At 64.5% G+C, this 27,170-nt stretch overlaps 6 protein-coding genes across 7 annotated transcripts; 1 reads left to right on the top strand and 5 right to left on the bottom strand.

Moving 5' to 3' along the window:
* Nucleotides 1–235: 235 nt before the first annotated feature.
* On the bottom strand, nt 236–5,434 carry PRC1 (protein regulator of cytokinesis 1; the record flags this gene model as incomplete). The annotated part of the gene is made up of 14 exons (XM_084213744.1): nt 236–310; nt 858–1,043; nt 1,603–1,713; nt 1,863–1,973; nt 2,308–2,454; nt 2,571–2,666; nt 2,903–3,039; nt 3,124–3,271; nt 3,497–3,646; nt 3,858–4,028; nt 4,102–4,332; nt 4,658–4,780; nt 5,073–5,205; nt 5,409–5,434. 14 exons carry the CDS (start codon nt 5,432–5,434, stop codon nt 236–238), a joined length of 1,845 nt encoding a protein of 614 aa, XP_084069870.1.
* Nucleotides 5,435–5,804: 370 nt separating this feature from the next.
* VPS33B (VPS33B late endosome and lysosome associated) lies at nt 5,805–13,104 on the bottom strand. Of its 2 annotated transcripts, none has more exons than XM_084213922.1 (23): nt 12,891–13,104; nt 12,673–12,753; nt 12,538–12,596; nt 12,399–12,448; nt 12,164–12,231; nt 11,913–11,958; nt 11,510–11,604; nt 11,127–11,231; nt 10,758–10,854; nt 10,571–10,648; nt 10,216–10,289; nt 9,225–9,311; nt 8,943–9,033; nt 8,711–8,785; nt 8,362–8,426; nt 8,116–8,170; nt 7,990–8,036; nt 7,423–7,555; nt 7,114–7,187; nt 6,511–6,612; nt 6,262–6,337; nt 6,072–6,188; nt 5,805–5,936 (listed from the first exon to the last, which is right to left on the bottom strand). In XM_084213922.1, the coding sequence occupies exons 1-23, from the start codon at nt 12,984–12,986 to the stop codon at nt 5,857–5,859; spliced, it is 1,851 nt and encodes a 616-aa protein (XP_084070048.1). In that variant the 5' UTR covers nt 12,987–13,104; the 3' UTR covers nt 5,805–5,856. The 2 variants fall into 2 exon arrangements, with proteins under 2 accessions (XP_084070048.1, XP_084070049.1); XM_084213923.1 differs by having other exon boundaries at nt 12,538–12,599; nt 12,891–13,026.
* Nucleotides 13,105–13,123: 19 nt separating this feature from the next.
* On the bottom strand, nt 13,124–14,666 carry HDDC3 (HD domain containing 3; the record flags this gene model as incomplete). The annotated part of the gene is made up of 4 exons (XM_084213924.1): nt 13,124–13,260; nt 13,534–13,774; nt 13,858–13,913; nt 14,444–14,666. 4 exons carry the CDS (start codon nt 14,664–14,666, stop codon nt 13,130–13,132), a joined length of 651 nt encoding a protein of 216 aa, XP_084070050.1. The 3' UTR covers nt 13,124–13,129.
* NGRN (neugrin, neurite outgrowth associated) lies at nt 14,633–15,442 on the bottom strand. The gene is made up of 3 exons (XM_084213925.1): nt 15,193–15,442; nt 15,018–15,128; nt 14,633–14,943 (listed from the first exon to the last, which is right to left on the bottom strand). Exons 1-3 carry the CDS (start codon nt 15,315–15,317, stop codon nt 14,667–14,669), a joined length of 513 nt encoding a protein of 170 aa, XP_084070051.1. The 5' UTR covers nt 15,318–15,442; the 3' UTR covers nt 14,633–14,666.
* Nucleotides 15,443–15,609: 167 nt separating this feature from the next.
* TTLL13 (tubulin tyrosine ligase like 13) lies at nt 15,610–22,972 on the bottom strand (the record flags this gene model as incomplete). The annotated part of the gene is made up of 13 exons (XM_084213825.1): nt 15,610–15,893; nt 16,409–16,754; nt 17,014–17,193; nt 17,501–17,633; nt 18,083–18,271; nt 18,822–19,006; nt 19,406–19,631; nt 19,740–19,825; nt 20,385–20,528; nt 20,724–20,880; nt 21,247–21,377; nt 21,841–21,959; nt 22,918–22,972. Coding segments are annotated over 13 exons (2,208 nt in total), but the record flags the coding sequence as incomplete, so codon positions are not given.
* Nucleotides 22,136–27,080, top strand: CIB1 (calcium and integrin binding 1). The gene is made up of 7 exons (XM_084213920.1): nt 22,136–24,999; nt 25,107–25,141; nt 25,599–25,701; nt 26,026–26,179; nt 26,428–26,546; nt 26,621–26,709; nt 26,945–27,080. Exons 1-7 carry the CDS (start codon nt 22,975–22,977, stop codon nt 26,964–26,966), a joined length of 2,547 nt encoding a protein of 848 aa, XP_084070046.1. The 5' UTR covers nt 22,136–22,974; the 3' UTR covers nt 26,967–27,080.
* The last annotated feature ends 90 nt before the right edge of the window (nt 27,081–27,170 follow it).

Genomic DNA, 27,170 nt, shown 5'->3' with positions numbered 1-27,170 from the left:
GATTCCCCAGGCCACGCCCCTGGTCCGGGTTGCCCCGCCCCTTCCATCACCTCCCTCGCCCCGCGCAGGGACCCCCCAAACGCGCCCGGAGGTTGGGGCTGTACAAGGACTTTATTCACAACGTCTAGACGTTTTTTTTAAATAAAAGCACATTTCTAAATCAGCAACCGAGGGGAGCGTTATCCGGGAGCGGGCCGAGCTGGAGGCCCTGCATTGCTGCTGGGGCAGGGCTGCATCACGCGGCATTGTTGGTGGTGGAGTTGAGAACACGGGAGGAGCTTTCAAAGCTGGAAGCCTTTGAAAGTTGGCGCTGTGGAAACAAGAAGTGGAGAAACAAGAGAGTGATGAGGGAAGGGAGGGGGCTGCTGCCTCACAGCTCAGAGGGGACAGAGAGAGGCAGGCCAGGCTGCCAAAGGGAGATGGAATGCAAATTGTATTATGTAACTTATAGCCAATGAACATTAATGTCTTTCTTTACTAAAATGTATAAAGAGTAAAAAGCTTTTGGTAGTGTCACACACTGGTAAATCTGTCTCAGCCCAGCCTGATGGGAGGACAGAGGCTGTCCAGGGCCCCCAAGGTCCCCCCCTCCCTGAGAGGGAAGCAGCCCCCCTGGAGGGAGCCCCTGCTCACTCCACGCTGAGGGGCTCTGCCTTGGAGCTGTCCCTGCACAGGCCTGTCCCCAGCGCTGCTCAGGGCCCTCTGCCACCAGCTCTGCTAGAAGCTGTCATGAGGAGTCACAGGCAGGGTCAGGAGCAGCCACCACGCGAGAGGACACGGGAACACACGGGGGGACACAGGAGGGAGCAAAGGTGCTGTGCCGTGCAGCGAGGGTGGGGTTAGAAGAGGTGAATTACCGCAAACTCAGAATAGGTGCTGGCAACAGAACTAACGCTGTGGTTACGCTGGGCAGGGGCTCTGGGGGTGCACCCACCGCTCAGGGTGGTTCCGTCCAGCTGCGACACGTTCTCCTTGTTCTGCTCCCTCAGCCTGCGTCGGGGGGGCTTCGCTGCCGGGCGCGTGGGGGTCCGGGCCCGGCTGAACTGTGGGGAGAGGGGACAGTTCAGGGATGCAGGAACTGAGAACACGCAGGAGAGCTGCAGCAGCTTCAGCGCCCTCCGCTCTGAGGAGCCAGAGCAGTGTCAGGCTCCAGGAGCTCTCCAGACTCTAGGGTCCAATTCTGGCCCCTGAAACATACAGCACAGAATCACAGAATCCCGCAGTGATGTGGGTGGGAAGAGACTTAAAAGCCCCCTGCCATAGGCAGGGATGCCACTCACTAGACGAGGATGCTCAGGCCCTGTCTGGCAGCACACACACATTTTGAAGGTCCCTCAAGCAGCAGGCTCAGCACTAACGAACAGGTGTACTATAAATCTGGGCTGGAGGAAGATTTTCTGATACCGTCCTCCCCCTCCTCTCTCAGGTCCCAGAAGCACCCCAGCAGGATGACAGCAGCCTCATAGAGCAAACTGCAGACAAACAGGGCTGCTGTCCCCCATCAGCTCAGCAGGGGAGGCAATGAACCACGGGGTGACAGCAAGAGAGCGGCACCACCTCAGCTCTCCTCGTGCCCAGCCCCGGGCAGGGAGCCCCCCTCACCTTCTTCCCGGAGGGTGGCAGCCGGGAGGTGGGCGAGTGGGAGATGGCTGCCCCGAAGGCTGAGCGAACGGTGGTGTTGGACGTGGTGCTGGCGCTGGAGGTGCCGTGGAGCTGAGGAGAGCAGAGCACAGGTCACACAGGACATCTTCCCTTCCTGTGCGGCTGCAGCACCCCGAGCCCTCCCCACAGGGCTGAGGCCAGCCCAGGGCTGTGCTCCAGGCACACCCAGCCCAGCCCAGCGCTCTGCAGGGACATTTTACCTTGCTTACTTTGGCAGGTGTGTGGGGGCTGAGCATGCGCCGCTTGATGGGGGTGCGTGGGGTGCTGCCGTAGAGCATCTCCGCCTCCATCTCCCGGCTCTTCTTCAGGTGCTGTGGGACACGTCTGCACTCACACACCGAGCACCAGGGGCTGGTGGCACTGAGACACTGCCAGGCTCCCTGCTGACAGCCTGGCATGGCCACGCAGCAGGAACTTCAGCACACGTTCACACGTGTCCAGAGCCAAGTGTCACCTCTGGCACAGCTGGGGCCAGAAAGGGGCTCGGCCCATCCAGAGGTGACAGCAGCGGGCACCAGCCCCAGTGCCTGCTGCTTCCAAGCTGGGAATGAGCCGGCAGAGCCCAGGGCAGTGGCTTGGGCTCAGCAGGGACACCCCTAGGCTGGCATTCTTAGGCAGAGCCAACATGCTCAGCTCTGTACTCACCCGCTGCTGCTTCTCCTTCTCCTTCTCTAGCCGGTACTGCTGCCACTGCTCTGACACATACTCCATGAACTGCTGCCCCTTCACCAGGAAAGCTCCTTTGAACTCCTCCTCCCAGGTCTGGACCTTCCTCTCCAGCTCCTCCTGCAACTGATCAGGATATGAGGGCAGTGTAGGGGCTGCCCTGAACACAGGTGTCCCCACACCCAAGGGTCCCTTTTCCTCTGTCAGTGGGACCACAGGTCCTTCCCCAGGGCTGGACCTACCCTAGACAGCGTCTTCTGCAGCTTTGCTCGCTGCTTCTCCTCCTTCAGAAGGTTTCCTCCTCGATTGGTGAAGCGACTGGGGTCATTTGCTTTACTCTGGTAGAGAAAGGTGGTCAGGAGAGGCACAAACACACCACCCAATCCCCTCAACCTCACATGGTGAGGGCCCCAGAGGAGCCAGCCCAGCACAAACACCCCAGTGCTTGAAACACAGCACCTCATCCCTGCCCTGGCCCACCATGACTCCCCAGTGGCTCCCTGCTCCTTCCCAGAGCGCTATCCCAGGGGAGCAGAGGTACACACTGACCCATGACCTCCTGTCTGGACAATACCTCCAGCTCCAGGAAGAGCTTCCAGTTCTCCTCCCACTTCTGAACAGCCTCAAAGAGATCTTTGTGTGTTTCATAGTAGGTCTTCATCTTGCCCACCTCAGCATCATGCAGCTCGAGCAGGGCCTCTGTGTAATCCTCTGGAGGGGCACAAGAGCCAGGTCAGGGGGCTGCTGGAAGCCCAGGGATCCCTCCCCAAATCTGCCTGGCCAGCCAGCACTCACCATCATAGAAGGGGCTGAACCTTTCCCTCTGCTCCTGGCTGTAGAAGCATTTGTCCCAGTAGTCGGCCAGCTCCGCCCGGATGGCATGGATGACGGATTTCATGTTCTGCAGCTTCAGCTCCTCCAGACGCTCCACCTCCTGCTGCAGCTGCCCCGGGAGCAGAGCACAGGTCAGGGAGGTGAGGGGGAGAACAGGGCTCATCTTCTGCGTGAGCCGTCTCTAGAAGAGGCAGCTGCAGCACCAGCCTCCAGCTCCTCCCTCCACGAGGGCAGAATTTGCCCCGCTCCCCTGCCCCTGACCGAGCAGCCAGGAGCACGAGAGCCCCCCAGCTGCTGCCCCAGCCCTGCCACCATGAGCGCAGCAGGGTCTTACAGCTCTCCTGGTTCGGGCTTTGGAGCCAGCCAGGTGCACGGCCGAGGAGTCTCTGTCCTCCTGGGGGATCTGCAGCCGCTCCCAGAGCGCCAGGATCCGGGCGCGCAGCTCCGCGCACACCGCCTCGTTCAGGGCCCGCCGCGCCTCCAGCTGCACCCAGGGGAGGGGAGGGGAGGGGAGGGGAGGGGAGCGCGGGGTCAGCGCAGCCTCTGGCTCTGCTGCACCCACAGAGCCTCAGCGTGGCACACCAGAGCTCCTCGGTGCCCCTGCGAGGCTGCTCTAGCGCACAGCCTTGCCAGAACCCAGCGGCTGCTCTTACGTGGTGGGGGCAGCCCCAGCACTGGCCCAGGGCACAGCGTACCTGCTGCAGCAGGTTCTGGAGGGCCATGATGTTGTCCTCGGACAGGCAGAACGCCTCCTCGTCCTCACACACCACATCCCGCTCGAAGCTGGTGTCTGGAGTGTGGTCCAGCTCCTCCATGAGCAGAATGATCTGACGCTTGTTGCTGACAAATTCTTCCCGCCTTTGCTCCTGGGGTGAGGGCAGGGTCAGAACCAGGGGCCCCTCGTGGGCGCCCCAGCGACCCCCTCAGCCCCAGGCTCACCTTCAGGCTGTTGAGGGAGGCCACGTGGCGCCGGTAGCAGTCCAGGTCCTCCAGGCTGGGCACGCTGCCGGTGTCGATGGTGAAGAGGGCTGTGCACAGGATGTCACACAGGGCCTGGTCCTGCTCCTGCAGCGCCTTCAGCTCCTGCTTCCGGTCCCGCTTCTGCTTCTGCAGCACCTCCACGCACGTGCGCAGGTTCTTCTCCATCTGCAGGATGGTACTTTCCTCCGTCTGCAAAAGGCCACAAATCAGCTCTGTTCCACACTTCTCCCACACCTGGCTCATGCTTCAGGTTTTTATACAAAGGCTGGGGCCACCAGGCCTGGGTCTGAGTGCGCCGTTCCCCAGGAAGGTGCATGAACACCAGCAACACGCCAAACGAGGTGCTGGAGAACGCCACACAACCACCTACCCTCTGAGGAGCCACAAAGCCCTCAGCTCTAACAAGCACCCAGAAAAGCAGCGCTGAACAGATATTTGCCTTCTAAGCTCTGGGCTCTTGGCACACGCAGGCAGAGGCCAGGCAGCCAGGAGAACCCCAGGATCCCCCGCTCACCTCAAAGGGGCCCATCTGGAGCTCCCTGCAGAGGGTGTCCAGCTCCTTCCGGCACAGGGCGATGCTCTTCAGCAGACGCTCCTTCAGGCTTTCCTCCTCCGCCACCATCATGTCCAGGAGGTCCTGCAGCACGGGTGTGGTTAGAGGCAGGGCGTGGGAACCGAGAGCGGGCGGGGCAGCGGGACCGCCGCGAGTGACCCGTGGCTGGGCCGAGCGAGGTGTGGGCAGTGTGGGGAGCCCGGCAGGACGGGGCTGCGCGGTAACAGCCGGGCAGGGACCCCCGGCGCTCCCAGCAGCCCCGGCCCCGTGCTGGAGCCGCGAGAGCGGGGCTGGGTGGGCTCACTCCGAGCGGCTCGGGTCGCGGGCTGCCGCTGCAGCCGGTGCGCGGCTCAACAGAAGAACCGGTGCCCCTCACCTTGATGTGCTTCCTGACGACGTCCGTGCGCTCCAGGCGCTGCTCCTCGGGAATTCCGATCTCTTCCCAGATGTCCCGCAGCGCCGCCATGGCCCGGTTCAGGCAGGACACGGCCTCGGCCGCCAGGACCTCGCTGGGCACGGCGGGCCGTCAGCGGCACGGGCGGGCTGCGGCCCGATAGCCTCCGCAGCCACGCCCGTCCCGCCGGGATCTCCCGCCGCGGTTCGCAGCGCCTCCGCCCCACCGCGCTCCAGCCCCAGCCCCAGCCCCAGCCCCGAGTTCCTGTTCCCCCCGGTTCCCCCGGTATCCCGGTTATCCCGGCTCCCGGTCCCGCACCTTTTCCTCATCGCTCCGCGCTCCATCGCCGCCGCTCCGCCGATTCGAACTCCCCCCGCCCGCGCTGATTGGCTGTCGCGCCGCCGAGGCCTCGCCCACAACCGCCACCAGGACCACGCCCCCACCCCGCCCCAAGCCGCTCCCAGCCAATGGGGGTGCAGAGCCTTGGGCGCTTCCAGCCAATCCGGAGCGAGACCGCCGCCGCGTCCTGCGCGGGTAACGGCGCCCCCGCGCGCTCGCCCTCGGACAGCGCGCCGTGACCGCGCCCGGGCGGGGCCCGCGCGTCCCCGCCGCTCCCCGCGCGTCCCCGCCGCTCCCCGCGCGTCCCCGCCGCTCCCCGCGCGTCCCCGCCGCTCTCCGCGCGGTCGCGCTCCCACACAGACAGGCGCAGGCCGGGCCGTTGTGAGCAGAATCTTTACTGGCAGGCTGCCCTCGGCCCCCGCGGGGCTCAGGCCTTGGCCTCGATCATGGCCTCCATCATGCGGGCGCTGTTGGTGATGGCCGTGGTCAGGAAGATGAACTTGCACCCTGCAGGAAAGGCCCGTCGGTGCCCCCGCAGGGCAGCACCGGCACTGCCGGCCCCGTCCCCGCGGGCTCAAGCCGGCGCTGAGCACAGGGCACAGAGCGCAGAGCCCGCTCGGCTCCTGCCCAGGCCGCTCCTACCTCTCTCCTTCCCCAGGAAGCGCAGGGCAGCAATCTCAGAGAAGGTGCAGCCGCCCAGGAAGACGGCGAGGATGACGCGCTGGCAGTCCCAGGCGGGGTTGTCCTCCACGGCGCTGTCTGCAGAGGGAAGGGTGCTGTAGGCCATGAGGCAGCCCCCGCGAGGAGGGCCCGCCGCCCCCAGCCCCACTACCTGAGACACAGAACTCGTTGCCATTGAGCAGCCGCACGACCTCCTCCAGGCCCTGCCAGCCCCGGCGCTCCAGCACCTGAGGGACAGCCAGGGCAGGGTGGGGCTGGCTGCTGGGCTCTGCTCAGGGGGCCCGGAGCAGACGGCCACCACCAGCCCCAGCCCTGGGCGGAGGGACCCTGCTGGACTCCCCAGAAGGAGGCAGGGGCTGAGGGGATGTTCCCGGCCCTGTCCTGTGGCAGACGAGCTCACCTGCTCGATGATCTTGCAGCTCAGGGGCACATAGGCCCCGCCAAAGACATAGGCCATGTCCCGAGGCATTTTGAGGTCATACTCGCCATCCAGCCGAGGGATCTGCAGTGACAGGTGACACCAAGGGTGCACACCAGGCTGCTTGGGGCCTCGTTCCCCCTCAGAGGTGCAGGGGTGAGGAGAGACAGACACTTGGAGCATGGCTCTGTCCCCACCTCCTGCCCCACCGTGCCAGAGTCAGCATCACATGGCATGGGTGGGCTGTGCAGCAGGGTCCAGGGACAGAAATGTCCCAGAAATGTCACCCTCCCAGCACCCTAGGACCTCTGCCTCAGGATAGAGGACACAGGGCTGCATGCCCAGTGCCACTGCAGTGTCTGGAGGGGGCAAGGAGAGCCCCAGCACTCGCAGGGCCAGGGCAGAGTGGGAAGCTGGCAGTGACCCTAGCCCCGAGGAGCAGCCTGTAGGCTGCCTGGAGCAGCTGCAGCAGCTCTGGCCCTGAGCAGAGTCCCCCTGGGTGCCAAGCCTGCAGCCTGGGCATGGGCTAAGCAGAGCTCTCTGCTCTGTGGCACCGTGTCCAGCCAGCACCACTTGAGGACATACCAACCCCAGCTTCTTGCTTATGGCTCGGAAATTACTCTTCCTGGCCAAAGAATTGAATGCATCTGTGATCTTTCCTGGAAAACATGACAAGGACAAACATCTTGAGAGGCTCTGTCTGGATGCCAGAGCCAGGCTGGCAGAGGTGTGCAGAGCTATGTGCTCTGGAGAATGGCCGTGGTGGCTGCCAGCCCTGGTGCCCCCAGAGCAGAGCCCCCTGCCCTGCCTGCAGCCCCCATGTGCCTCCAGCCAGACCTGGGCGAGCAGCTCCCCCTCCCAGGCTCTGGGGACATGGGGCAGGGGGCTGCTCACCTGCAGCACGGTCTGTCACCAGCTTGCTGACTTTGCTCTCCACGGCTGTCAGGGTCTCGCCAGCTGCCTGCTCGGTCAGCAGCCCGATGCGCTTGAGGTTGTGGAAGGTCAGCAGGTGCTCGGGGCCGTAGCTCTGTGAGCGGGGAGCACAGCCAGCGTGGGCCCCTCTGTGAGCACGGGCAGCACATGGGCTGGCCCCTCTGCGCAGGGCACAGCCTGCTCAGAGCCCCAGCAGCCACAGGGCAGGGGCAGGCAGGGCCTGTCCTGCAGGGATGGCCTGGCTGTGCTGGGGCTCAGGGAGGGCTGGTGCAGGCAGGGTCTGTCCTGCAGGGATGGCCTGGCTGTGCTAGGGCTCAGGGAGGGCTGGTGCAGACAGGGTCTGTCCTGCAGGGATGGCCTGGCTGTGCTAGGGCTCATCTGGAGGCGGTGCAGGCAGGGTCTGTCCTGCAGGGATGCCCATCCTGCCCAGCCCCAGGATGCTGCTGCCCAGCGCCTCGTGGGCAGGAGCACGGGAGGGGACCTCACCCGGCAGCACAGCCCTCGCCCAGCAGCAGCTCCAGCTCTTACCTGCAGGTACTGGGTTTTCAGGGAGCGGTAGTCCTTGGGGATGAGACCTGCGGGGAGCAGCAGGTGAGCTGTGTGCCTGGGCTGGGGCTAGGTGCCCCTGCTGGCCCGGCAGAGCGGGGCACTCACCGTTTTCTGTGATGGACAGGAGGCACATGAGGCGCAGGCTCTCGACGGGAGACACCTGTGAGAGTGCAGGTAGGGGGGGACACCCGTGGCAGCGGGGTCGGGGGGGACACCCGTGGCAGCGGGGTCGGGGGGGACACCCGTGGCAGCGGGGAGGACACCCGTGGCAGCGGGGTCGGGGAGGGACACCCGTGGCAGCGGGGTCGGGGGCAGCACACCGCGCGCTCCTGCCGCAGCCCCTGCTCTCACCTGCCGGTCGATGTGCTCCTCGATGAAGCTGGTGCTCTCACGGACGTCAAAGCCCTCCAGCAGTGCTGTGGCAGGGCACGGGCAGCATCACCCCACGGCTCCTGCCAGCGCAGGGCTGGGCTCTGCTGCCCCCCAGCACCACAGGGAACGGGGCCCCAGCCCACCACACAGTCCCTCTCAGAGAGTGCAGCCTGACCCTACTTAGGAGCTTGAGACACCCCCAAAAGAAGGGGCTGGGAGGAGGGGGGCCAGACAGGGAACACCCAGGCACGAGGGTGGGCCTGGGGCAAGCGAGGCCATGGCTCAGACTGGACTGGGGAGGGGCAGGCACAGGTGGAGCAGCACTCACAGTGTTCAGCCTTGATGGTCTCTTGGAAGTCCTGCTTGGTTTTCTTCTTCATGATAGACTCACAGGCACCAATATCTACCCAGCCAAGAGACACATTGGCTTTGGAGGGCAGGGGGCTCTGCAGGCACTGTTAGCACAGGCCAGCAGCCCCTGCCCTGTCCCTGCTGGGCACATGCATGGCCCCCAGCCCCAGCAGTACAGCCCAGGGCTCCCCCGCCCCTCAGGCTCCTACGCAGGCTCAGCAGGCGATGCTCCTGCTTCAGTCCCTTCAGCTCCTGGGACACGAAGTCCTTCATCTGCTTGATGTCCATGCCCCGGCGCCGCTGCGGGAGGGAGAGCAGGGGCTGCTGGCCAGGCTGCACTGTGTGCTGGTGGCCAGGCTGCACTGTGTGCTGGTGGCCAGGCTGCACTGGGATGGTGGCCAGGCTGCACTGGGATGGTGGCCAGGCTGCACTGCGTGCTGGTGGCCAGGCTACGAGGGACAGTGCCACACACATCCCAGGGTGACACTCACGTCATACTGTGCCTGCAGGTTCCGTGACTTCTGGCTCAGGAAGCCAAACACGCTGGAGAAGTGCTCATTCCGGATCTGGCTGAACACCTGTGTGAGCAGCACAGCTGCCAGGGCCCGGCCAGCTGCAGCCCTGGGGACACAGAGCCCAGGGCAAACGCTCCCCATGCCCTGCACAGCACGCTGGCCATGTGCCACCTGGGCCCCAGAACCCTGGCTGGCAGCACAGCAGCTGTGTCAGTGTGTCCCTCTGAGCCAGGCCACACCACGGTCTGAGAAATGCTCCTCAGGGGTCAACCCTGGTGAACAGCACCTGGGTCCTCCCCAGCTCAGCAAAAACACTCTCTCTTCCTAGGAACTAGTACTGTCTAACCAGATACTGTTTTTTAATAAACAGCCTGGAAAAATTATTTTTGTAACCTGAAAAAAAGCCCAAGTGGACTGACTTCCAGGTCAAACCATGACAATGGTCAAATTCCATAGTAAAATACCAACCTTGTACCAATTGTGGCCAGGATGAAAAATTACTATGAACCTCGTGACTCAACAGGAGGGTCTTCTGTATTCCTTTCCTATCCTTTTGATTCCCCCCTCATTCCCCACCTCCACCTCCATGGAGATATTTTTGGGTTGATTTTGGTTTGGATTGATTGATGTAAATGTTTTTTTTCTTTTTATCTGTGTGCTTTAACTTTAGAACTTTGCCAATGAATTTTGTCAAGCTGCGGCTTTTATATTAAGCCTGTTTTTGTGGATACTTGTGCTGGGGATTCCCTCAGTGACCTTAAAGCCCTCCTGTGTGACACAGCCCTGCATGCAGGGACTCTGACAGGTTCAGAAGTGGAGCTGCACCAGGTTTCTCTGCTCTCTGTGCCTGAACTCATGCTCCAAGGGCCCAGCAGCCCCCGGCCACTCCTGCTCAAGCTTAGGGGACGGAATGGTCCACTCTGCCTCCTCCCACCAAGGGGACTCCCTGAGGCTTGTGAGGACTCACTTTGTCCTGGGAATTGAGCAGCACTTTAATACTCTTGTCAGAAGAGGTGACATCTGGCCCAAAATCCACACTGCCTGCAGGGAAAAGTGAAGAGCTGCTTTGTCCCAGACATAGCAACGCTCCCACGTGCAGGAGCCTTGCTGCAAGAGGCAGCAGAGACAGGGGACGCCAGCCCAGCCTCTTGGCCAAAGTGAGGACTGTCCCTGTGGATGATCTCCAGCAGCACCCCACACTGGGACTGTCCCTGTGGGAACAGCACTGTGCCTGACAATGCCAGGCACAAACCCGCACAAACCCTGCTGGCCAGGTGAGTGCAGAGCCCCGTTCTGCCCCTCGCCCTTGCCGGGGCACGTACCACACTTGATGCGGAAGGTGTCGTCCACGAGCCCCTCGTAGACCACTTGGGAGCAGAGTGCTGTCACGTAGTCGGTGTCTGCAGGGACACCAGGCTGTCCTCCGCTCCTCCTGCTGCCCCCACGGGCTGTGCCTGCCCCTCTGGGACACGAGCTGCCCAGACCGCCCCCGCCGCTGCCCCAGCCCACCTCTGTCCATGAGGAAGACGTGCCCAATCTCAGGCTTCCTGCCCTGCCCTTCACTGTCACTCTCTTCCTCCAGGTCCCGCCACAGCTCGTAGCTCATCTGTGAGGGGCAGAGGGTGCTCCCACCCGTGGCACACAGCGGGGCTGACAGCCACGGCCAGGCACCAGTGCTCCCCGCTCAGGGCATGGAGGCTCCCCCACGCCCAGCCAGCAGCAGCTGCCCCCGCGCCGCCCCCCTTGGCACACGGGACCCCCCAAACCCGCCCAGGAGGAGGCAGGGCGCGGTGACGCCTCTGTGGTGACGTGCTGTCGTGTGGCTGACGGGGCCACGGCCACGGCCCCGATGGACCCGGGGCCCGGTGCCAGCCCCACCTTGGCACAGCGGCCGATGCCATAGCTCTTCCCAAAGGGGCCATAAAGCGAGTTCAGCAGCTGCAGGGCTCTGGCAACGGGGTTGATCCAGCGGTGATCTCCCTCCTGGGGAGCAGGCAGGGAGTGTGGGCAGCTGGCTGGGAAGGGCTGCAGGGCTGGGCTGGGAGCTTCACCCCGGCACACAGCGGGAACTGAGCAGGCAGGGGCACAGGGGCCAGCTCGGGGCCGAGCCACCACTGCCCAGCAAAAGCTGCCCCTGAAGGCAGACAGGGCCTGTGGTGCACACTGAGGGCTGAGCAGGGTGCCACACAACTCCTGCTGTCCCCAGCCCCGGTGAGGCACAGGGGACAGGAGGAGCTGTCACCCCCCAGTGTCCCACTGACCAGAAAGTAGTCACGGAAGAACTCGGGCAGCTCCATGCTAATGATGTCCTCATCCAGGGGCAGCAGGTAGAAGGACCATTCATCACAGGTGACATCTGTTCAGGACAGGGGACAGTTACGCACCCTGGGCAGGAAGAGCCCCAAGAATCACAGCAGCCCCAAAACTGGGCTGTGGAGCTCCAGACAGGACGGGTGGCAGGACCCTCTCTCCTCTCCCCGGGCAGAAGAGAGGGGCAGATGCTGTGTGGGTACACATCTGCCTGCAGGCTGGCAGCCAGCCTCGAGAGAACCCGTGCTCCCTGCCCACCCTCCTGTCCCTGCCCACACAGGGATCTCAGCACGGGGATGTGACTGGGATGCTCTGGTGTCAGCTCCCCCGAGCCAGCCCTGCAGCCCTACTCACCACCAAAGACCCCCTCTTCCTCCAGCACCATCTCACAGGCATAGAACTGGAAGGGAAGGGGAGACCCTCAGGGCCAGGCCGGCTCTGGGCAGGAAAAGCTCTGCAGGGACCCAGCGCCTTCCCAGGCGTCACAACACTTGGGTTTACTTAAACATTTCTGGGTTAAAAACAAAAAATTTTTGATGCCTGTAGAAGGGGTGGAAGGTGCACAGTGTGACGGGGATTTGGGCAGCACCGCGGGTCCCACTGACCTTCTGGGGGCTGAAGATGATTTTGTACTTCCTGCTCCTCCCCGACATCTTGTCAGCGTTGATGATATCTGTGGGCACCCCGCAGAGCCCCTGCACAGCCGCCCCCCGCCCGGCCCCGCTCCCCCCGGCTGGCAGAGCCCGCTCGCCCCAGGCACCGGCGCGATCCCGGGAGCGGTGCTCGCCCCGAGCCCCTCGGGCGGGGCGCCGGCCCCGGCTGGGGGCCGGCCGCACTCACCGGCGATGAACCTCATGGTCCTGACCCGCGGCCGCACCAGGAAGCAGAACCTGCATCGAGAGGGGCCGGGGCGGCTCGCACCGGGGCGGCTCGCACCGGGACCCCCGCCCGGCCCCGCCCGGCCCGGCCCGGCACTCACTGGTCGCAGGCGCCGGGGGCCGGCCGTGTCTCCACCTTGTACAGCTTGTCCACGTCGTGCTGCTGCGGGGACAGGGCGCGGGGTGAGCGCGGGCGGCGGCGGCGGCGGCGGGCGGGCCGAGCGGCCCCGCGGTACCTTCAGGATGGACACGTTGGCGATGCGGTCCAGGGGGCTCATCAGGTCGGCCTCGATGAACAGGTCCTTCTTGCCGGGGAGCTGCGGGCAGACGGGCATGGGCCGGCACCCGGCGGCTGCCCTGAGCGGCGCCCGCCCCGGCTCCCGACCCCCTCCCAGGGCCGGCGCCGATCCCGCCGACCCCCTGCGCCCGCCCCGGTGCGGGATGCTCCCCGGACCTGCTCCAGCAGGTAGACGAGCTGGTCTCGCGCCAGCCGCTTCAGGATGCCGAAATCCGGCGGCTCGGGCGCGTCGCGCCGCCCGGCGAGGGCCATGGCGGGGGCCGCGGCGGCACCGGAACGCGCGGGCGCGGGCGCGGCGCGGCCGGAACTCGGCGGCGCGGAACCGCGCGACACATGGCAACGCAGGGACGCCGAGCTCTGCGCACGTTTATTGGCCGAGGCGGGCGCGGCCCCGGTCACGTGGGCACGGCGCGCTCCTCGAACAGGCGCTGCAGCGCCCCCTCCAGGGCCGCGCTGGTCCCGCGCAGCCCCGACACCACCTGCGCCGCCCACCGGAAGTACTCCTGCACGCGCTCCTCCGACCAGCCTGCGGGAACACGCGCCGCGTCACTTCCGGCCGCTCCCCTGCGGCGGCCCGCCCCGCCCCGCCCGGTCCCGGTCCCACCGGCACGGACACACTGCCCCGCCTCCCGCCAATGCTGCCCCGCTCCGCCGCGGGGCCCCTCTGTGCCCCGGCACGGCCAGCAGCATGAGCCGCGCTGCGGGCCGGGACGGCGGGGCCCGTGCCCGGTGCCGCCGCGCTGCCGCCGTGCTCCCCGCGCCCCCCGGCCCGGCGCTGCTCGGGGGGCTCGGCGGGCACCTTGCGGGGTGCAGCGGTTCAGGTCCCGCAGGTTGTGCAGCTTGTCCGCCAGTTTGACCAGCTTGGCGCGGCGGCTGCAGGCGGGAGCGCGCTCGATCTGCAGCCGCTTGCGCTCCATCTTGGGCAGGCTCTTGTCGTCCGTCACCTCCTCCACCACGCGCCGCACCTCCGCTCCGAACCGCTCCTCGATCTCCGAGAACGTGGTGTCCGTGTCCTCCACGGTGTCGTGCAGCAGGGCGGCCTGCGGCGAGGAGGGGACGAGGGGGCTGCAGCGCTCGGGGCGAGCCGCCGGGAGCGGGCAGGGCAGGGCAGGGCAGGCGTTACCTGCAGCACCACCATGTCCGTCACGCCGGCCTCATGCGCCAGGATCCTGGCCACGGCTGCAGCGAGAACGGAAAGGTGGGAGGAGGCAGCGGGGAACCGGCAGCTCAGGGCCCGGACACGGGGGCTGCGCCGCACGGTGGGCAGCGAGGCTTCCCCGAGGCCAGCCCGGGGCAGGGAACACCCCGCGGGCACGTCCTGCGCGGTGAATCCTCCGGCCGGGCAGGCAGGAAGGTCCCAGGGGCTGGCACTGCCCCCCAGGTGCGGGCTGTCCCCAGGCCTGGCAGGCGCGACTGCGAGACGGGGGCCCCTCAGCAGCTCCCGCGGGCCCCAGGCGCGGCAGGGCGACAGGCGGCTGGCACCTACACCCGGGCCCGGGGCTGCCGTGCTTCGGTAGCTCTGCCCCCATCGGGCCGAAGGACATGGCACGGGACAAGGGACACGGCTGTCTGCCGGGACCAGGGTGAGGGGCTCCCGGGGGTTGGTAGCGCGCCGGGGCAGGAGGGGTCCCAGGGTGAGCGGTGCGCTGGGAGAGAGGGGCCGCGGGGGTCTCCCGGGAGCGGGACGCGGTGCCGGGGGGGTTCCGCACCGATGGGGTGGTTGATGTAGGGGGTGCCCTCGGGATCCTTCCGCCGCTGCTCCTTGTGTTTCCTGGCTGCAAAGTCCACGGCCTCCAGCAGCCGCGCCACCTCGGAGCCCATCCCCGCGGCCCCGGAGCTCATCCCCGCGGCCTCGGAGCTCATCCCCGCGGCCTCGAAGCCCTCGCCCGGCGCGACGGAAGCGGCACAGGCGGAGGCGGGCCCCAAGTGCATTTATTGCGCGCCGGGCCCCGGCCCGCCCCAGCCCCGCGGCAGCCGGTACAGCAGCGTCCCGTCGGGGGCGCGCACCTCACGCCCGTCCCCCGCTCCCCGTCCCGGTGGCGGTGCCGTGGCGGCGGCGCTCAGCGCCCGCTGGTCCTGCCGCAGGCGGCGGCGCGGAGAGGGACAGCCGCGGCTCCGCAGCACCCGCCGCACCACGTCCGTGCTGACGCCGAAGCCCTGGGCCAGGCGCTCCAACGGCCACTCCTCGGGCAGCTCCCGCCGCAGGAACCTAGGGGCACGGGCACGGTCACCGGGGCGGGCGGCGGGCGCGGCGCGGCGCGGCCCGCCCGGCCCCGCGCTCACCGCAGCTGCTCCATCGCCTGCCAGGTCAGGGCGCGATCGGGGGCTCCGCGCCCCCCGCCCAGCTCCCGCCGCAGCCGCTCCATCCGCGCCGCCGCCCGCCGCCGCCGCGCCCTGCGGGAACACGCGTGAGCGCCCGGGCCCGCGCGGGCCCCGGCCGCGGCCGGCCGCTCCGCACCTTTGCGTCTCCTCCAGCGCCGGGTCCGGCGGCTCCGGGTCCCCGGGCCACGCCGCCGCCGCCCGCCGCGGTGTCCGGGCGAGAAGCGGCACGGTCCGCAGGGCGCGCTGGAGCAGCCCCGCCATGGCCCGGAACAGGCCCGGGGACGGGCGGGGCCGGCGCGGGGGAGCGGGGGAGGCGAGCTTCCGACGGGTCCTGAGCGAGGTGGCCTCCGGAGGGCTTCACCAAGGGCTATGGGTCACGGACAGCAGTGCAGCAGGCAGGGCACAAGCACCAGGCACCGGTCTCCGGCCCTGGCAGAGTTGAAGGTAGCCGGGGCAGGTGGCCGGTGCCGTGCTCGGCCCAGGCTCTGGTCAGGGGTTTCAGCAGCTGTCCTGGTTTCATCCAGCAAGTCCTGGTACTCACGCAAGCACACACGGGAGGAAGGCTGAGCCCTTGGCCACGTTACCTGTGCTTTTCAGGCTGTGAATTTGTAGGGCACTGGCGTGGGGCAAGGTGCTGGCATGGTGTGACACACCGGCACGGCAAGGCTCTGCCATGGTGTGAGGCGTGTGTGTGCTGCACCTGAGTGGCAGTGGCGATGGGAGCCTCCTGGACCACAGCACAGCTGAAGGTGCTGTCACCTGGGGCCTGCTCTGGGCTGGCTGGCGAAGCCGGGGGACAGCTGCCCCCATCGGAGGATGACAGACTACCAGCATCACCTGGAACAGCACAGATAGGTGTAGGGCTGTGCAGAGCCAGCAGCTCTGCAGGTCAACAGCCCCCACTGCCCTTCCTGGTGGGGCTTGGTCCTGCAGCCCCTCCTCTGCCCCTGCTCCCTGGGTCCTAAGGCTGCAAAGTGGATGAGACTGATGCCAGGGAGACGGGCTGGCTGAAAATGGAGGGTGGGCGCATGGGAGGGAGACCTGGGGCTATGCTGTCTCACCATGTCCCCTCTGACCCCCAGGAGCTAATGCACCCCTTTGACTTCCCTGTTTCTCACGCTCCCACATGCCTGCACATCAACCCTTGATCCTGGGAAACCACCCGTGGTTCTTCCCTGTCCCTGCAGATGGGATCTCCAAGCCTCAGAGATTCCCAGTGGTCACCAGTGCCCCAAGCAGAGCACGGCGACCCTTTTGCAGTGTCCCAGCATCCCTGAGAGCTCCATCAAGCCCACCCATTCCTCCCACCCTGGCAAGGCAGGAACATCCACGGGAAGGTGATGTGTACTTACAGCCTTCAGCCTGGCTTGCAGTGCCAGGGAAGCCCTGTTCTCTCAGCAACTGCCCCCGGGGGTGGGCGCAGGACTGGGGCAGCGCTGCCCCCACTGCCTGGCCCTGCAGCCAACCCCCGCCCTGCGCCCGGGAGCCTTTGTGCCGCGCGTGGTACGGCACGCTCTGGCCTCGAATGCAGAGGGTCTCCTTGTCTGTGGGATCTGTCATGTGCTGTGGCAGGCCCTGGGCTGTAGGGCTGGGTAGGACCCTGCGTGCCAAGGGCCGAGCCGGGAGTCCCAGGAATGAGAGAAGCATCATTAACTCGTGGCTGTTGTGCTCTGCGATGATATCCCAGGGAAACGGCAGCTGGAAGGAGGGAAGGAAAATGGCCAGGGCTTACTTCTGTAGGCTGTGGCAGGAGGTGGGAAAGAAGAGTCTCTAGTCACACCCAGGTGCACCCTTTGTCCCCAGGTATGTCCCCAGCAGCACTCCAGACTCACCATCCTGAAGGCACAGCAGCTGATGCGCCTGCAGCAGACCCCCATCCTGCCCCAGCAGAGATGCTCAGTGCCCGACCCTGCGCCAATCCACTTCTGTGTGGGGTGCCTGTGGGCAGTGCCATTACCTGCCTCGGGAGCACGTAGGATCTCTGGGTGTCAGCCGCAGGGAGCAGCCGGGAAAGCAGCTCGGTGATGCCCAGGCCTCGGATCTGCTTCTCACGCAGCAGCAGAGCATTCACTCTCCTCTTCTCTTCATGTTCCACAATGTTCTGGGGCTTCATGGAGTTGTACTGTATGCGCTGCACCTCGGCAGAGAAACACCTGAGCTATAGCAAAGCTGAAGCTGGGATAATGCACAGGTGAGACAGAGCCGTGAGCTGCTCCAACCCTGGGGACAGTTACAGTCTCAGGGGGACAGAGATCCCAGTGAGAGCCAAAGTGGAAAGGCACAACACTGGTGCTTGCAAGCAGTGCAAGTAGTGCCAAAGTGTTGACTCTGAACTTCAGGCAGGGAGTCAAACCTGGAATTTCTGCTCCACCGATGGCTCAGCGCAGCTCCCAGAGCCATATCAGTGACTTAGAGAGCCACGGACAGTGCTGACACTGACGTACCTTTCTATCCCACGACTTGGTGCTTCTGTAGGAAAGGTGGGTTGTAGAACCTGTGCTTTTATTCCTCTCTGTTTTCTTCTTCCTGATAGCGTCCAGCTTTTCATTTTTCAGGCGCATCTCCTCCAGCTGCTGCCTGCCACAGAACAGCGCAGTCACTCACTGGCTCAGAGCCACAATAGCAAAAGGCTGTGGGGCAGATTTCAACCTGAGGACATTTTCTGCAGGCCCAAGTTCTGTATGAATAACCCATAATAGAAGTGTGCCAAAAGAGGGAATGGGAACCTTGTAAAGAGACTGATGCCCTTGGATTAGGCTGTGTTTGCCAGAAGGGAGTGGGACATTTGGGAAATGGTGTCTCCAGGGTCCAAAAGTCAATGGAGTACTGCCCTTTCCTCTCTGGAGTCCATCCAAAAGGAGCCACTTTGCTGTGGTGCTACAGCACGTGCAGGCTCCTTCCCTTCCCCTCCCATTCTCCCTGCTTTCTCACACCTGCCAAGCAGCAGAGTTGCTCCCCAGGAGGGATCAGGAGCAAGTGGTCTCCATGCCACCTGTGGGAAGTGGGTATCCACAGGAGCAGCATACCTGGCATACTCTTCTCTTGCCTTGGATGCTGCTGTATCCTGGAAGAGGGACCTGCTCTGCTGGAAGAATGGCTCGTACTTCTCTGTCCCAGGTGCTGGGTATATGCGTCGGAACCCCCCCAGGTGCTCGTTCTCGTAGGTTTCTGCCTGTGCCAGCCAGGCAGCCTGGCTGCTCTCCTGCTCCCTGCGCCTGCAGCAGGAGGGAGCACAGGGGGCTGTGGAGCGAGGCTCTGGCACAGGCAGAGCGCAGGGCTGACGTGCTCAGCGTGTCCCAGGACTCCTGAGAGCCACGCCCTAGCGCCCTGTCTGCAAGGCAGTAGGCTCACTGAACACGGGCTTGTGAAAGGGCAGACAGAGGAATGGGAAACCCTCAGTCCTGTAAAGGACCCCTGCCCTGAAAAAGGGTACCCCCAGTTCCTGAGGCAGGGCTGTGGTTCCTCGTGTGAGCATCCCTGCCAGCCCAGGATGCTGGCACTGCCCATCCCCAGCAAAAGAGAGTACAAGCAGGTGCAGCTTGGGGAGAGCTCTGTCAGGGCCTAGAGCACAAGGTGTCACAGATCTGGCACCCAGAGAGCAGCCCTGGCTCCTCCTTACAGGATGCAGATGGCTTGGGAGAGCTCAGAGGCTGCACAATGCCACAGGCTCTGGGAGCTTCCAGCAGCCAGCCCTGGTGTTATTCTGCTCTGTCATGCCCTGTCTTTGCTCCCTGGGACTGCAGCACTGTGGGGGATCAGCAATACCTGGACTCCCAGGGAGTCTGGTTGGCCTGAAAGAGCCGCTCCTTTACCCGCCGCTTGTCTTCCTCCAGCACCTTCTTTCTGTCGCAGGCGTGCACATTGATCAGGTTGAAGGTGTCGCACAGAAGGGCATCCTTCACCTCATGGTCTAGCTGAGAATCTGTGTTGAAGCTGGGAGAGTGGTTCACCTGCCAAGACAAGCAGGTGACCTAACCTGGCACCCCAGGCACGCCCCAGGATGCTGTGCTCCCTGTCAGAGACAGGAAGCCACACACACAGCACTCTCTCCTGCACTGTGTTGCCCACTTGTGCCACAGGTCACTGGATCCCACCCCACAGGGCGCAGGCAGGGGGCAGCTGTCACAAATTCAGGGTGCTCCCAGGACAAGGGGTCTGAAGGCTTGGGAAACTCCCTGTTGTTAGATGGTGTGCAGGAAATGGGTTCTTTAGGATCCTGCTCACAGCAGGTTGTTTGGCTTCAGAGCCTGGTTAATTCTGTGAGCAAGGTGGCCCTTTTGAATCAAACAAGCCCTGTTCATTCCAAACCCCCTAATCACCCAGCTCTGAGCTCTCCACTCCTTCCTCACCTCCAGCAGCCATGGCTTCAGCCTTCTATCCAGCAAAATGTCAAAGCCCAGGATTTCAAAGCAGGCACAGCCAGTAGTGCGGTTGGAGAAGCAGCTCTGGTAATGGTGTTTCAGCACAGGGTGAGCTGAAATCAGTGTCTTTATAACAATGTCATCGATATCTGCCCAGAGCTTTGATGTGTCATAGTTGTGCTTTGCCATCCAGGCATTCAGGGTGGACAGTTTCCTGTGTGGGAACAGGGGGTGGTAAGGGCTCAGCTGTGTCACCCCAGGAAAGCTGAGGTAAACCAGTGTTCCCAGGCAGTGTTTCTGCAGTGCTGGGACATGCCAGTACCTCTTGCTGCCCACCATGTCGTCCTTGATGAAGTTTTCGTTGTGTTTGTTGATTGCATAATTGGTCAGGTGCATGCAGATGTCACCCTGGCAGGGAACCACAAGAGACGTTTGGTCACTCTGAACCACTGAGCAAGAACAGGAACAGCCCCACCAGATACTCCCAAGTTCTTTTCTGCCTGGAGCATGAGGAGAGTAGGAATGATGTGGAATTGAGCATTCTTATCAAGGCCAGAAGCAGAATATGCTGCCCAGAGACACCAGGAGTGGGGGGAGGCTTCACTCTGCAGGTTTTCAAAACCTGATCAGGTGAGACCCTGAGAAACCAGATATGAATTTATTGTTGACCAGGTTTTCAACATGAGGTTGGAGACCTTCCAAGGTTCCGTCCAAGCAAACAATTCCATGATTCTATGGTAATGCCAGTGAACAGCCCAAATGTGGGGCCTTGGGGTAGATGTACTATCCCTCCTGAAACACCTCCTGTGAGGAGGAGGAAGGGGTATAGAGGAAGAACAGGAAAGCATCAAGCTAGGACTCCTGCAACTCCCAATACCTGCCTTTTCAAGGCCTGGAATGCCCCCAGGAAAAGTTAAGGACTGATACATACAGATACTATATGAGTTTTTTAAAACTTCCTCTTTACCAGGTTTCTCGTGCTGTTATCGATGTACCTCATGGTGGCAAACCGGGCCAGGCCCTCCTTGTAGAGAAAGATCTTCAGTGGGTCACAGGATGTGACCAGCACGTAAATGCGCATGTCAAACTTGAAGCCATCGATGAGGAAGGGCTGAGAGGAAAGAGGCAGGAGCAGGGGTGAGCTGAGGAACTGCTCCTCTGCCTATGCTGCTCAGCAGAGGGACAAGCTTTGTCTGTGTCCCTGATGTGCCACAGCCACACCAACACCTCCAGCAGACCTGAGGAGACCTGGGGAGCATGGGGGATGCTAGGATCCTACCCTGGTGTTGCGGGACCGTCCCAGTACCTCAGAGATGTACTGCTGGCAGATCATGCGTTCCCCGTGCTTGATCTCCTCGGGGTGGTGGGTTATGAAGATCCCTCTTCCCTGGCAGCTGTTGTCGGGCTTGCAGATGAATGTTCTTGCTTTCCTCACGGATCTATAGGCATGGAATTCTCCGTAGCTGTGCAAGGGAGGGGTGACTATCACCAGCTGCAAAAAACACGCCTCTGAACTCTCTCCTAACAGCTGGGTACTGAAGCCATGTTGCTGCAGGCCAGCACACACTGAACTTCTGCAGGGGATGCATCGAACTCCCATTCCTAATCTTTAGGAGTCACAGACTGGTCCCTGTGTGACTCGACCCAGCCTCCCCATCCCTCCTTTTCCCTGCACACATCTCCACCCCTCCTGGGAGGTTTGCCAGAAGAGGTCACGGCGGTGCGTGCCAAAGCAAATGCGGGCTTGGGCTCTGGTGCCTAGAAAGAGCAGGCCAGCAGCCCCCTGCCTGTGTCCCCCCGTGCCCACGGCGCTGTCCCACGCCACTCACTCGGCTGGCAGGCACCACGTGCGGGGGAAGATGTTGTACTCCTTGGGGAAGAGCCGGAGCATGCGGTTCAGGTTGCGAGCCAGCAGGTCCTTGCGGCACAGCTCGATCATGCCTGGGAAGTGGTTGATTTTCTGAAAGTGGTGCAGAAAAACCCCGATCAGCAGAGCCCTGCGGGGATGGATTCTCCCAGCCCCGAGGAGAGCCTTTGCATGGAGAAGCAGCAGTGAGAGGGAAGCCAGGCCTGTGGCTGCCTTGAACTACTGCTGGGGGGTGAGATTTGCTACAGCTGCTTTATCTGTGCTTCACTAGTGATTTATCTGCCTATTCCATCTTAGCCCAGGAGCAGCATAAGAGCTGTTAATTTCACAGCACATCACAGGGCTGGAACGCTGCTGCTCCCACCACAGTTGCTGAATGCTGCTGATGGCACCAGCCAGGGACATGGCACAAGCAAAGGCATCTGACCCTGCGCCCTGGAGCCGAGGCACAGATGGCACACGGCACTGCTTTGGGTGCGTCTGTTTGCCTGCCACATGCTGTTCCACAGACAGCCCTGTGTCTGAGCAATGCCTGCTGGGCTGCTGTTCTGTTTACCTGGAAGCGCTTCATTTCCATGAGGCGCTCCAGAGTGACCGTGCTGTCCGTCCAGTACACCGTCCACTCCTCGTGCTCGGCCGCCTCCTTCAGCCCGCAGTGCTGCGCCGCCCGCCGCACTGTGCAAAGGCAAGCAGTGACAGGGAGCCACGGGCAGGGGCCGACAAACCCCCAGAGGAACCGGGGAGGGAGCGTGAAACACATCTCTGCCTGAGGGGCTGACAGACCCCCAGAATAACAAGGGATGGAGTATGCAGCTCTCCGGGCTGCAGTTCCCCTCTCAGAGGTACAAGGTACTGGCATGACCCCTTGGAAGGTGTCAGGAACACCAGTTTTATCTGGCCAACCCCCAAGCCTCTGGCTGCAAGTGTTCTGGGAACTCTTAACCTTCTAATCCCACCTGTCTGGAGGTGCCAGGGCCTCCCAACAGCGGGACTGAACTTCCCATGGGTCTTACACCAGGCAGATACAAGTGTTGTGAAGGTGTGAATTTAATCTCCCAAATCAAAGGTCTTTCTGCAGGAAAAGGTCTCTGCTGGGATGGTTCATGCTAGTGCCAAGTATGAATTTGGCAGGGCTGATGGGGATCCAGCACACCAAGATCCCTCAGCAAAGTAGATTAATAACAGCCCTCGAGGGCCAGGAGTTTGTTCTTTCAAGATCCAGCTTGTGGAAGGAGCGTGGGAGGGGAGAGCGGACCAGCTCCCTGGGGTCCCCAGGGATGAACAGCTCCAGGTACAGATCCTGCCCGCTTGCCACCAACTTCACCCTAAACAGCTGACAACCCTCAGGTCCTGTCTCCAAGCCCAGGTGCTCCCTTGCACTGTACCTGATGGAACCTTTCTTGCCCATTTTAGCAGACAGCTGGCAAACACAAGTGTGGGGGACACTGAGGGCTTGTGCTGCTGTTATACATTTTAAATCGGGAAAAATCTCAGTCCAAAGTGTGACAAACTCCCTGCTAACTCGAGGGCCCTGTGCCAGTGGCTGGCAGCAGTAAATAAACCAGTGGGAACTGGGTGCCAGCAGCGCTCCTGTCTGGGCAGCACCTGGGGAGCCCCCGCTCCTCGGACTTACCACTGTCGTACTTGCAGCCGCTCAGGTTGATGGAGGGGACACTGGAATAGAGACGAGATGACAGTAGCTCAGCGAGGCACCGGGCAGGGGACAGAGTGTGGACACAGCCCCCACGCCCCACACACACAGAGCACACCGGGCCGGCTGACCGAGCCTGCCCGGTTCCCTACAGCCCTAAGGAGGCGGGCAGGGTGCTCCTGGGCATGGAGCGTGCCTGGCTGTGTCACACAGGGGATCCTTGGGGCACTTCCAGGGAACGCTATTTATTTGGGGCCAGCGGGACCCCGCAACGGCTCCCGGGGGCAGGGGAGCGCCGGGCACCGTCTGGGCACTGTCCCACGGCTGGGCTGGGGCCGGGACCGAGCGCGAGTGAGGCAGCGGGAGGCGCCGCCGGGAGTGGCCGGACGGGCTCCGGCCGGACCCTGCTGGGGGCCGCCGCCCGGCACTCGCCTGCGCTTCCTCCGCGGCTCGGGTCCGGCGGGAGCAGCGGGACGGTCCGGGACGGCCGCGGCGATGGGCGCCTCCTCGCTCGGAGGGGTTTCCGGGGACGGGCCCGGGCCCACGCTGCCCCCGCCGCCGCCGCCCGCCGCCGCCATCGCACCGCTCCCGGCTCCGCCGCGTTCCCATGGCGACCGCACCATAGAGCCAGGCACCGCGGCCAGAGCGGCCTCGCGCGGTCACGTGACAGCCACTCCAGTGTCCTCCGCCGGCAGCGCCCCCTGCCGGTCCCGGTGCGCTCAGCCCTGCAGCGCCCCGGCCGCTGTCCGTGCCACCAGCGCCCCGGCCGCTGTCCGTGCCACCAGCGCTCCGGCCGCTGTCCGTGCCACTGGCTCAGCGCTCCAGCAGCCGCGCCAGCTCCCCGCCCAGGTGCAGCAGTTCGGGCTCGGGCAGCAGGTGCTGGCGGATGGCGCTCAGGGCCTGCTCCTCGGTGATGTCCCGGTAGAGCGGCTCGGCGGGCAGCGGCAGCAGCCCCGCCAGCTCGCACAACGCCACGGCGAAGGGCTCCCCCGCCTTGGGGCCGAAGAGGGGGCGGCGCGCCCACAGCAGCACCCGCAGCCCTCGGCCACCCCCGGCCCCGGGCCCCGCCGGCGGGTCGCCCCGCGTGGCCAGCACGTTGTAGGCCAGCCCGGCATCGCCCAGGTGCTCCGCCGCCCGGCACACGGCCCGCGACACCGGCTCCAGCGCCGCGGGGCCGGGGGCGAAGAAGAGGAAGGCGGGGGCCGGTCCGGCGCGGAGCAGCGCCAGGCGCGGCCCCAGCGGCTCGGCCGGCGCCTCCTCCAGCGGCAGCGGGCGGTCCAGGTAGAGCCCGTGCAGGTGCAGGTGGTTCACCGAGGCGCCGCCGCCCAGCCCGTTGAAGCCCACGCGGAAGCCGGGGTGGGCGCTGAGCAGCGCCGCCTCCAGCGCCCCGCGCAGCGCCGGGGCCGTCAGCGCCTGCGGCAGCCGCCGCGCCGGCTCCGGCAGCAGCAGCACGTGTCCCCGCTCCAGCGGGCTGGCGTTGATGGCCACCAGCAGCGGCTCCGGTGGCGGCCCCGGGCCGCCGGCGCGGCGCAGGCGGAACAGCAGCTCGGCGGGGCGCAGCCGGGTGAAGTTGAAGGCGGCGGGGTCGAAGGGGTCGCGGAGGCTGCGGACGGGCTGCGGCGGGCGGCGCTCCGCGCTGCGCTGCTCGTTCAGCTGCGCCACGAGGCGCACGGCGCCGGGCAGGACACGGGTGGGCAGCGGTCCCAGCCGGTACCGGAACAGTCCCCGCTCCATACGGTCGCTCCAGCCCGCCAGCAGCACCCGGTCGAACCGAGAGGGTGCGGAGTCCGGGTCGCCCCAGCCGGCTGCCTGCAGCACGAAGTCCTCCTCGCCATACACGAACTCCTCGGGGTTCGGTTCGCCCTGTTTCTCTCCCGCCATCGCCATCATGTCCGGGTGGCCGGCGCCGGGAGCCCGCCGCGTGTCCGGCGGGCGGGGCTGGCTGTACGTGCGCGTTCGCCCCGCCCGGGGCGGGCGGCGGCGGGCGGGGACCGTGCGCAGGGAAGCGGCGCCATGGGCGGCTCGGCCAGCCTGATCCCGCGGGACCTGCTGGGCGAGTACCAGGTACCGGCACCGGCACCGGGGCACAGAGTCGGCTGCAGGGCCCGGCTGGGGTGCCCTGGCTCAGGCCTTGGTCCCGGTGGCGGTGCTGACCCATGCTGTCCCCGCAGGAGCTGACGTTCCTGAGCAAGCAGGAGATTTTGCTGTAAGTACCGCCGTGAGTGGGGCCCCCCGAGCCGTGCCAGCCCGGTCCCGCGGGGCTTCAGCCTCTCCCACGGGGCGCGGAGGGCTTCGGCCCCGCTCCGGGGTTCCCGTTCCGCCCAGCTGAGTCGGGAGATGCCGGTGGCACTCCTTAGGAGCCGGGTGTGACGGGGCCAAGGTCGGCGGGTGCTGCTGGTGACGCCCTGACCCGCGGGGCTGGGGCTGAGGCCGGCCCGAGCCGCGGTGACCCTCCGGAAGCCGCGGAGCCGGGTGGGCAGCAGCCGACTCCGGGGAGACCGACTCCTCTTGCTGCCCCGGGAGCAGCGGGGGGGCCCGGCCCGGCAGAGCTGGCAGGAGCGGTGGGAACGGGCCCTTCCGCCCTGGGGAGCGCGGCCGGTGCCGGACGGGCTGCTGCCACCCCGCTCGCACCACACAACCGCTCTCTTTCTTGCTTCTCAAAGTGCCTACAAGAGGTTCAGTGAACTGCTGCCCAGGGAGGAGAGGGAGAACGCCTGCTCCGCGCGGGTCCCCAAGAGCCAGATCCTGACGCTGCCTGAGCTGCGGGTATGGTGCCTGGCACAGCCGGGACGCTGCTGCTCCGGGTTAGGGCCCCGTGCACCCAGCACGGCCTCGATGTGCCAATAAAGAGCTTCCTTGTCCTCACCAAGCAACTGAGGATCCCAAGGGTCCCTGCTGTGTCACAGGGGACCCTGCTTATCCCTGCTGCACGGGGCTGCACCCTGGGAGGCGCACAGGACAGGTTTGACCGTGCAGTGGGTGATGGAGCAGTGACAGAGCAGGACACCTGCTCACTTGCAGCCACAGCCAAGGTGTGCCTGATGGGGCCAGCACAGCCCAGCCCTGCCTGAGCCATTCCTGTGTCTACAGGCAAACCCCTTCAAGCATCGCATCTGCCAAGTGTTCTCAACCTCAGAGACCGGCGATGACAGCATGTCCTTTGAAGACTTCCTTGACATGCTGAGTGTCTTCAGCGATTCTGCCACCTCTGACATCAAATCCCACTATGCCTTCCGCATCTTTGGTAAGGCTGGGACAGGTGCTGTGTTCAGGGATCCCTGCACCTTGAGGAAGCAGGAGTAGGGTGATGAATTGATGTTCAGGAGGGCTGGCAGTGCCCCTGGAGCACCCATGGGGATGGTGGCTTTAGGAACTCCCTGTGGGAACAGCTGGTTTGGCATGGTGAGGTGCATGGAGTGGTGCAGTGCTGGTGCCTGTGGCTCCCTGGGGTCACTGCGGCCCTGCCAAAACCTACCTTGTCTGTCCCCACAGACTTTGATGACGATGGGATTCTGGACAGGAAGGACCTGGAGCAACTGGTGAACTGCCTGACAGGGCAAGGCGAGGAGTCCCGGCTGAGCAGCGCAGAGATGGAGCAGCTCATCGAAAATGTGAGGCCCGTTGGCCAGGGCACAGGCACTGCAGAGTCCCAGGCACAGAGCTCAGTGCTCACCTTCCCCCACAGATCCTGGAGGAGTCCGACATCGACAAGGATGGCACCATCAACCTCTCCGAGTTCCAGCACGTTGTGTCCCGCTCCCCGGACTTTGCCAGGTGCGGGGGTCCCCAGAGGCTGGCTGGGGGTTCATCACCCTCATTGCAGAGCTGTGGTGCAGGAGGGCAGGGCTGCCCTGTGCCAAGTATTCCGTACTGGCACAGGGCTCCGCATCCCCTGCTGGCTCTGCAGAGCCTCCCCCACATGGGGATTCTGGTCCCTGCAGCGCTGGGTGCTTGTAAACCCTTTGTGTCACCTAGCAAGCAGGTGCAGATCCTGTCATATCTCTTGCAGCTCCTTCAAGATTGTCCTGTGAGCCCCTGGCTGTCCAGCAGCACTCCTCCAGTACCTGCAGCTCTTTGTGGGCTCAGCCATTTCCTCTTTCAGGGAGCACAGGCCCGGCCCCTCGGTGGCCAGGCTGTGCTGCAATGCCTTGGGCAAGAACCCTCCTGCTCCCCTCTCAGGTGCCTGCTTGGCAGCAGGGGGTCCCAGGAATCTGCCTCTCCTGCGGCCCCTCTGC

Source organism: Fringilla coelebs (genome assembly GCF_963513975.1).
Source record: "Fringilla coelebs genome assembly, chromosome: 12".
Lineage (NCBI taxonomy): Eukaryota > Metazoa > Chordata > Aves > Passeriformes > Fringillidae > Fringilla > Fringilla coelebs.
Note: the sequence above shows the minus strand (reverse complement) of the source record. Positions and strands in the feature narration are given on the sequence as shown.

Bases quoted from the DNA above. Each gene is read 5' to 3' on its own strand.
- VPS33B (XM_084213923.1), bottom strand. From the start codon at position 12,986: ATGGCCCTCGCCGGGCGGCGCGACGCGCCCGAGCCGCCGGATTTCGGC. The intron at 11,959-12,163 runs GTCAGTGGGACC...CTTCCCTTCCAG, and splicing joins TCATCTTCAGCCCCCAGAAG to TTCTATGCCTGTGAGATGGT. The intron at 8,427-8,710 runs GTGAGTGCTGCT...GCCCTGCCACAG, and splicing joins GACCATCAAGGCTGAACACT to CACTGCTGGAGGGCTTTGAC.
- NGRN (XM_084213925.1), bottom strand. From the start codon at position 15,317: ATGGCGGGGCTGCTCCAGCGCGCCCTGCGGACCGTGCCGCTTCTCGCC. The intron at 15,129-15,192 runs GTGCGGAGCGGC...GTGTTCCCGCAG, and splicing joins GCGCTGGAGGAGACGCAAAG to GGCGCGGCGGCGGCGGGCGG. The intron at 14,944-15,017 runs GTGAGCGCGGGG...CCGTGCCCCTAG, and splicing joins CAGGCGATGGAGCAGCTGCG to GTTCCTGCGGCGGGAGCTGC.
- CIB1 (XM_084213920.1), top strand. From the start codon at position 22,975: ATGACAGTAGCTCAGCGAGGCACCGGGCAGGGGACAGAGTGTGGACAC. The intron at 25,000-25,106 runs GTACCGGCACCG...CTGTCCCCGCAG, and splicing joins ACCTGCTGGGCGAGTACCAG to GAGCTGACGTTCCTGAGCAA. The intron at 26,180-26,427 runs GTAAGGCTGGGA...CTGTCCCCACAG, and splicing joins CTATGCCTTCCGCATCTTTG to ACTTTGATGACGATGGGATT.